At 37.2% G+C, this 9658-nt stretch overlaps 1 protein-coding gene across 2 annotated transcripts in view; it reads left to right on the top strand.

Annotated features, from left to right (window-relative positions):
* LOC107727366 (THADA armadillo repeat containing) overlaps nucleotides 1–9658 on the top strand; it is a 97487-nt gene that overhangs the window by 59516 nt on the left and 28313 nt on the right. For both annotated transcript variants that reach the window (XM_016537210.1, XM_016537209.1), the window contains exons 19-20: nucleotides 4366–4478; nucleotides 6335–6417. In XM_016537210.1, coding sequence (XP_016392696.1) covers nucleotides 4366–4478; nucleotides 6335–6417 — 196 coding nt within the window. The remainder of the gene's footprint in view (nucleotides 1–4365; nucleotides 4479–6334; nucleotides 6418–9658) is intronic.

Below are 9658 nucleotides of genomic sequence, written 5' to 3'. Positions count from 1 at the left end.
AACGGACATCGGTAAAATAGTCCATGTGACATCAGTGGTTCAACTTCAATTTTGCGAAGCTACGAGAATACTTTAATTGATTCTGAAACAATGAATAAGTGTAATTGATTCTGAAACAATGTCATGTAACGGCTCATTTACCTCAGAAACAAACATATCCGGTGACCATAAACAAAAAATACGAATTGTAGTAGAAATATTATGATGTAATTGTAACTTTATTATTAGAAGAACTTCATTGGGTGGCATTTAAGTGTTTGTATGCAAATCAGTTAATTTTAACCTTCAGCATTATAGTAACCAGCTGACTCTCATGTATATTTTACAGCATTAGTTGAGTTTTTTTTCCTTAAGAACATTTGGCATGTTTACCTCAGAAACAAACATATTCGGTGACCATAAACTCGTTAGTCATCTAGAAAAATGATCTCTAAAGTGGCACTTTTTGCCAAATATATGCACCATATAACATATTCATTAAAATTTTTCAGCGTTTAATTTGTTTGAATAAATCCGTTTTTATGACAGCCACCATTTAAATGTTTATATTTAAAAAAAAAAAATAAAATAAAAATACGAATTGTAGTAGAAATATTATGATGTAATTGTAACTTTATTATTAGAAGAACTTCATTGGGTGGCATTTAAGTGTTTGTATGCAAATCAGTTAATTTTAACCTTCAGCATTATAGTAACCAGCTGACTCTCATGTATATTTTACAGCATTAGTTGAGTTTTTTTTCCTTAAGAACATTTGGCATGTACTGTACCTGATATATATCCAAAATAATCAATATTGAAGCGAATCAAATTGAATTGGTAATCAAATCAAATCGCAAGCTTGAAAAATAACATAATTTGAGGTGTTAATAATCTCTGTAGTACAAACAATCATCTCTGTAGTGCACAATTCATCATTCTAGCATTCCTTTGGACATTACTGACTGTAAACAAATGATACAGTGTGTTTTTGTTTAAACAGATATGGCAAGAGAAAGTGAAATATGAAAAACAGAAAGAGCGGGGGTGGGAGGAAAACAGGTTGCAGATGTTGTTGTATCAGGCCTGAATTAAAACCTTTTTGTTCTTTGTTTGAATCGGATACCTATAAAAATAGCTTTACTGTATGTACACCTTCCTTAACACAACACCCACAACCCTCAATTTGCATTACAGAGTTCTGATACCAGGATGAAATTAAGAAGTTTGTCACCACAGTGTTTCAAAGTGCCATTTTGATTGCAAAACCAGCTTTGTGGAGTAAAACGCTTGAACCCTGCTGAGTTCACCTAAAAATCCCTGTTGACACAACTCACTGGTTCCCTTTAGGAGCTGACTAACGAGGGAAACAGATTGAGCAGCACTAACCTAACCTGACGCCTCGGCCCCTGCTCCGAGAGCTCTCCAGCACTGCTGCTTACCCACAATGCAACAGCTTCTTTTAAAAAGTCCTGGGTAACATCCAGGTCCCACAGGGAAATTAATCCACTGTGTGTTTTGAAAACAGTAAATCAGATCAGCAGACATACTCCGCTCAATGGGGGTCTTGCACACAATTTTGAGGTAAAGTACTGTGTGCTGCTTCAACTTATGACTGTGTGAATGTATTGTCTGTTTTTGTTTGTGTGTTTTATTTATTTATTTATTTATTTGTGAGTGCAAATAAGTGAGAGCAGTCCTTTGTTTATTTAAGGAAATATCAACTATTTTAAGATCAGCTTTATTTTTGTTTTGTTTAGATTTGTTTTTTGTTTTGTGTGTGCTTTTGTTTTGTTTTGTAAATGGAGAACAGACAGATTATTTATTTTCTATTCCTGTTTTTTTCTTTTTTTTCTGTCTGTATTTGTTTTTATTTGTTTCATTTTATAAATGAGGAACAGCCAGATATATATTTTTTTACTTTAATCCATTTTTTTCTTATTATTTTTTTAATTTTTTTTGTCAATTCTGTAATTGACAACAGCCAGATTAAGTGAATATAGACACAGGACAGGATGTTTGTGTAATGGTGCTTTTTCTTGTCTTAGTGTGAAGTAAGAATATATTTCTCTGACTGCATCATAGTGGATGTATCCACAAATTATTATATTAATTAAAAAAAGTGACCGCTTCAATAGGCCTTGAAACACCCACTCATACAAGCTTTGTTTCTGCTTTAAGGAAAAGCCTGTAAAAAAAAATGTCAAACTGATGAGACAAATAAGCTTAATTAGATTCAGATTGTGTCCAGACTTTCCAAATCTACTCATAAAAGCATCCGCCCACAGGTTGGCTTTTAAAACATTTCCTCAGTTTTATTTAACGGCCGACCCAAAGGTCTTAGTGTGTCAAAGGTCAGCATCTAGCAATGTATTCAGGCCGTGTGCTGGTGTTTGTTTGTGCGTGTTTCTTTTCTAAATGTGTGCACGGCTCTCTGTACACTCTGCTGAATTATGGACCTCTACGGGGTGTTTATTTTTGCCTTTAGCCGCTGCCATTGGTTTGTGGTCGGTCACAAGTTGTGTAGTTCGTCACTATAAATACACGCACTTTCCTCAGAGGGCGCAGAAGAGGCCGGCCGTCATGGGCCTTCCCACCCGACGGCGCGAGCAGGCCTGGGCTAGATGTGTGGGATACAGGGTGTGGGCCACTAGTGTCGGGGGTGTCCGCAGCTGGAAGACCAGGCTCAGTATTTCATGGTCAAACTTGTTTTGCCCTGTGCCTCTCCTGCCTGGGGCATAATGAGTGGCTTCCACATTGCGGTTATAACCCAGTAAAGAGACTATTTCAGCCTGTTGTACACTCTTTAACCTTGCATGCATAGAGTTGTCTACTACCCATTTACTTCATTTTATTTCTCTCTATAGACTGTTTAAAATAAGCTTAAGACACTGATTTCTCTGTCTGATCTCTGATTTCTCTCTCTTTTTGATTAAGAAAGATGAACTAATGAAGAATTTGATCTGTCTTTCTAATTTCTCTGTCTGGTGTCTTTCTGACTGCTGTGTCTGATCTCTGTCTGATCCCTCTCTTTGACTTATTTGTCTGATCTGATTTCTGTCTTTAATGTCTCTATCTGATCCCTCTTCAATTTATATGTCCGATCTCTGATTTGTATATCTGATATCTCTCTTTGATATCAATCTGATGTCTCTGTCTGATCTCTCTTTGAGTTATCTGTCTGATCTTTGTGATTTCTCTCTTTGATCTGACTCTGCTCTGTCTGATCTGTGTCTTGAATTCTCTCTTTGATCTTTGTCTGATGTCTGATCTCTCTCTGATTTATCTATCTGATCTGATTTCTATCTTTAAAGTCTATATCTGATCCCTCTCTTATTTATTTGTCTGATATCTCTTTTATATCAATCTGATATCTCTGTCTGATCTATCTCTGCGATATCTGTCTGATCTCTGTTATTTATCTCTCTAATTTCTCTTTAATCTCTGATTCGACTGTTTGAGCTATGTTTTGAATTCTCTCTTTGATCTTTGTCTGATGTCTGATCTCTCTCTGATTTATCTATCTGATCTGATTTCTATCTTTAAAGTCTATATCTGATCCCTCTCTTATTTATTTGTCTGATATCTCTTTTATATCAATCTGATATCTCTGTCTGATCTATCTCTGAGATATCTGTCTGATCTCTGTTATTTATCTCTCTAATTTCTCTTTGATCTCTGAATCGACTGTTTGATCTATATGTTTTGAATTCTCTCTTTGATCTTTGTCTGATGTCTGATCTATCTTTGATTTATCTATCTGATCTGATTTCTATCTTTAATGTCTCTATCTAATCCCTCTCTTATTTATTTGTCCGATCTCTGATTTATGCATCTGATATCTCTCTATGATATCTGATGTTTCTGTTTGATCTCTCTGATTTATCTATCCGATCTGATCTGTTATTTATCCCTCTGATTTCCCTCTTTAAGGTCTCGGTCTGATCTATCTGATTTATCTTTTTGGTCTGATCTCTGTTATTTATCTGTCTGATTTCTGTCTTTAATGTCTCTGTGTGATCCCTCTTTTGTTTATCTGACTTTTCTATGATTTATATATAATCTCTAAATGTTAATCTCTTTCTCTGTTTTCCCTGCTATCTCTGATTTAAATCTGATGATCACTTAATCTCTGATCTATGATCACAATTAAAGGAAAAAAGTAAATAACAGAGTACTTGGCAAGAATAATAGCAAATTTCTGTCTCTGATCTGTCTAAAACCTTTCTGTCTAATCTTGATTGTTTTAGTATTAGTAGTGTGATTTCACTGATCTCTCTGTATACTTTTTCTTTGTGATCTCTCTCTGTGATATCAATCTCTGATCTCTTGGTTTCTTTCTCTCCAGCTTATTCTCATAGTAAAGGTGTGTCATCATCTTCACAGGTGCTGTCGCTGTTACGTTCCTACCTGGCAGACACACACAGACCCCAATCAGGAAATGAGCAGGACTGTGACCTCTCCAGTGCCCTTTTTCCATGGCTGTGGCTCGCCACAAGGTAGGTACTGTCATTCTGATACACTAACCACTACTGTCATTATTTGCATATATATCAGCAAATATAGTGTGCATACCAGCATCGTTTTGGTTAGGCATTTGCAAATAATATTATTTTACAAAATAAGATGGCTGCTCTGTTCACACGCCAGCTTACTGTTTTGTAAAGTGAGCTCTCTGTGTTCTGAGCTCTTGTTTCAAAGGCTGCTCTCTGCTCAGTGACCCAGCACACGGACAGCAGCGCTGCAGGACGAGTGACACGGCTACGTGCCCTTTGACCACTCTCACTCATCCATACTGATGCTTTATAACAAATGCCCTAATGAGACGGAGAGAGACAGAGAGGGAGAGTTTGGGAAAGTTAATGAAGACGGAACATGGCAGTGCATTCAGAATAGAATATAATGCATGCTGAGCAAGATATAGTGTATTCTGCCTACTAGAAAAGTATATGAAACAGCATGCAATGATAAATGTTTCAAACAATTGTATGCTACATTGCCCCAAGACAGTGCTATATTGCATATTTCATTCATTAAGTGGTGTCCCAGTCAGGGTTGTTATAGTTACCAAAAACTAAAACCATAAAAAAGTCTTACAATAAATGCTAACTGAAAAATAAATAAATAAATAAAAATTAATGACATTTTTTTATATATACATAAAAAGTAGCAAATATAAATGACAAAAACATAAAACCAACTTTAACTAAAATTAAAATGAAAACGGAAAATGAAAAAATGTGTATATATAAAAAATAATATCTCAATCATAATTAACACTGGTTCTAAATAATTAATCGCAGTTATTTATCATTTTTAATCCAGTTTTGTGTGAAATGACTGAGGGATCAAGATGAAATGAGAGTTCCCAAATATCTGACCAAATTTCCCCATAATCCTTAGCTTTGTAATTTGTTGAACTCATAGCAATATTATGTGTTTAAAGAGCAACAGAGTGACACAAAAAGATGAAGCCAGACATTCAAAGAGAGGGAGAGCGTTTGTGTTATTAATATCTCAGTGATGAAATACTGACGTCAGCCCTGAACACTGGCCCTCTTGTTCTCGCCCATGTCCATGAGCGTTTGTGTGCGCTGTGGTCTCACACACACACACACACACACACACACGCACAAACGTAATTGATTTACTCTTCCACATACCCTCTCCTGTCTCGATCCACACACATCCACCCTCTCTCACAAATGTTACCCCTGCAGTTTGGCTGAGATACAGGGCCCAGAATTCCCTTTGTGCCCATGGGCAGCACATGTGATGCTTTATCTTCAGCATCCACAATCACTGCTCTCAAAAAATCAGTTACTCTGACTATAATACAGTGATCCAAAAAAAGTGTTTTGACACAAATACCAAATAAATAAATAATTATTTTCTGTAATTTTGCAGAAGTAAAAAAGCACAAAGCTCTTTGTAGTTATTGGATGCGATGCATGCTACAAATGTTTGGTGAAGGGATAAAAACGTGGATCTGGCAACCCGTCTTTGACTACGAGTGATTCATAGGAACAAATAGAACCTGTGTTAAATGCACTATTTGTTTTGTTTTAAATTGAGATTGCATTAATTTGTTACATGATTTGATACATTGGTGCATCTCTAATAATTTTATAGAAATTGCACTGTATTTCTACATTGTCTATTTCTTTCCATTCAAATTTCAATCAAATATCTCCCCTCAGTTTTTTTTTTCTCACACTTTGCCACACTTGAAAAATAAAATGTGTAATTTCTGTACAACTCATGGAGTAAATGCAATGAAATACTATGACGTATATAATTATCATTAACATAATATCTCTGTCTCTCTCACACACACACACACACAATCTGACAGGCAGAATCCATGTCTGGTAACACGTGGTGCGTTTCTAGACCTGCTGGGCTGTCTTTGTGGTTGTCTTCCTGTTCCTGTATCAGGTAAGAGCTCAAAACAAACAGTAGTGAAATAAACACCAGTATTATGTGCTTGTTTCCAAATCTCTAACTTCCAGTCTAGTTTTTATTCCAAGGAAATATGGTGTCTGCTTTGAGTGTGTGTTATTTTGAGTGTGCTGGAGGCCTGTGGGCCTTTGATATAAGAAAAACTGTCTCTGACAGATGGTACAATTGTGCCCGTGTGACCCAGTTAAACAGGGCGGCCCCTGCATGTTTGTGGGCCCCATGTGTCGCACACATGTGGGCATGGTGGCGGTGTTTATCACTTTAAAACCAAGCATAGTCTTACAGTCCCACCCACCTGCCATCACTTACATAACAAACGGTGGGCGCACACACACACACGCACACATTTTTGCTGTTCAGAGATTTATTTATACACTCTGCCCTGTACTCTCTTAACACCCTCTTAATCTCTGTCTACCTTTCCTTTCATTTCTCTTAACATAAATTTCACTCGATCGATCTCAATATTTCACACTCTGTCTGGCTTTTTGCAGTGTTTTTCTCCCTCAGTTTAAGGAATCACCCTAAATTTAAATAGTCAGCAAACTTTGTTAAAGTCTGTCAAAGTCGTATGGCTTACTTTGTGCCGGGTAACACAAAAAGAAATGTTAGGCCAAATGTTCGCACTTTGCCATACAGTGAAAGATGATAAAAAGGGGTTGTCAAGTTAAAAATGACAAAGAATAAAATATAAAGTATTCTATTTATACAATATTATATTTCTATTCCTATATTCCAAGTTTTCTGAAGTCATATGACGTGCAAGAAACAATGCAGTTTGTTTTATTGTCATCAGACCAAATGTAGGACTTCAGAAGACTTGAAATACAGCACACAAGCATATGGACAATTTTATGGTGCTTTTTTTTTTGTCTGTTTCTTTCCATTCAAATTTCAATCAAATATCTCCCCTCAGTTTTTTTTTTCTCACACTTTGCCACACTTGAAAAATAAAATGTGTAATTTCTGTACAACTCATGGAGTAAATGCAATGAAATACTATGACGTATATAATTATCATTAACATAATATCTCTGTCTCTCTCTCACACACACACACACACACAATCTGACAGGCAGAATCCATGTCTGGTAACACGTGGTGCGTTTCTAGACCTGCTGGGCTGTCTTTGTGGTTGTCTTCCTGTTCCTGTATCAGGTAAGAGCTCAAAACAAACAGTAGTGAAATAAACACCAGTATTATGTGCTTGTTTCCAAATCTCTAACTTCCAGTCTAGTTTTTATTCCAAGGAAATATGGTGTCTGCTTTGAGTGTGTGTTATTTTGAGTGTGCTGGAGGCCTGTGGGCCTTTGATATAAGAAAAACTGTCTCTGACAGATGGTACAATTGTGCCCGTGTGACCCAGTTAAACAGGGCGGCCCCTGCATGTTTGTGGGCCCCATGTGTCGCACACATGTGGGCATGGTGGCGGTGTTTATCACTTTAAAACCAAGCATAGTCTTACAGTCCCACCCACCTGCCATCACTTACATAACAAACGGTGGGCGCACACACACACACGCACACATTTTTGCTGTTCAGAGATTTATTTATACACTCTGCCCTGTACTCTCTTAACACCCTCTTAATCTCTGTCTACCTTTCCTTTCATTTCTCTTAACATAAATTTCACTCGATCTATCTCAATATTTCACACTCTGTCTGGCTTTTTGCAGTGTTTTTCTCCCTCAGTTTAAGGAATCACCCTAAAAGCTGGGCATGAGACGTACGGGTTTACGAGCCTGTGTGGATCAAACACTGTACCGCCTGAGAAATGCTCCCTTAACATACACCACCACACAAATTCTCTGATGGCCATTCAAACCATCATTTTGGCACAAGCGGTACTGTATTCCCCATATTTCTCTCTCTCAGGTGAATAAATCGTGGATACCGCGCTCACACACTCGTCAGTAGGTGGTTGGCAGCGTAGGGGTCGCCCACTGTGGGAAAGCGTTTGCATGCTCACATCTGCTCTGCACGTTCCTCCCTCGTCTGGGTTTTGTTTTTCACAGTTTGGGTAATGATGGCAGGGCATGATGTAAAATCCATGTGTGCGCGCACGTTGCCGCATGTGTGTATCGGTGTGTGTTTACTACTGTAGTGAGTACAGACGGCCCACTGTTTCCCTGCACCATAAACTCTAGCTGAACACTTAGAAACAAAAAGATCGCACATGTACTTTAACTGCTAGCGTGTCGTAAAGGTGCTTGGGCCGTAATACTGTATTTAACAGAATTCGTGAGTGTTCCATCTTATATAAAGTGAGAAAGTGTTATGAATAACTAAAGGGAGTCTAAATTGCCTCATCGTTTACTAGGGCTGTGTCGCAAATATCAGTTAGTGTTAGGGTTGTAACGATATGCCGGTTTATCACGGTTTGACCGTGCACGGTTATCATACCGTAAACATTTGCATATCTATGGTTTTTTTTTAAATTTATGAAAAAAAACCCTCACCTGCGCACGTGCAACTTATTTCCGCTCGGCTGCTTCATTCTGCATTCACTTGGCTGATAATATCAGCCATGAGATAATATCTAATCTCCATCCCCGCCAAAAAAAAAGTTAATATCTGCAGTATGGGAATACTTTGGATATTAAAAAAAAAAAATGAACGCGGGGTTGTCCTTGAGGACGGATCCAATTTGCAAAAAATGTGGACGCAAAGTGGCTGCAAAAGCAGGCAATACATCCAACATCTTCGCTCATATTTGCGGACACCATCCCTGCGTGCAGATAAAGGTATGTCGCATTAATAAAAAGTTATGTTAAGGCCGTATGATTTCCGTGAATGTTTGACTGCTATATAAATAATCTGCTTGTTTCTGCATGTCTCTGAGTGGCGCCGTTTTATCTAACGTACTGCATACTGAAGTACGCATACATAAATGGTGTTTTCAGCATCTACGATACATAAACATGAACATCAGCAGAGCTGCTCTGAGAAAAAATGTAAATAAACATTTCCTAGTTTTATTTGAGAAAAAACATTGTCAAATACACTCTGAAACCCAAAGGTCCGCTACAACCCGTCAAAATAAAAGTTCTATTTAATTTTAAATTATGACAGAAATATATTAGCATTGTACAATGTACTTCAAAGCTATAATAACAACAATAATAATATTCTTTATAATAAAATTATTTAAACATTGTTTTCAAGGAAAATCATGTTTGTCCATGTTTTAACTTTGCCAAAAATAAAAGGAGTTGTA

Source organism: Sinocyclocheilus rhinocerous, unplaced genomic scaffold, assembly GCF_001515625.1.
Source record: "Sinocyclocheilus rhinocerous isolate Xijiao unplaced genomic scaffold, SAMN03320098_v1.1 scaffold756, whole genome shotgun sequence".
NCBI lineage: Eukaryota > Metazoa > Chordata > Actinopteri > Cypriniformes > Cyprinidae > Sinocyclocheilus > Sinocyclocheilus rhinocerous.
This window is presented reverse-complemented; position numbering and strand designations above follow the sequence as displayed.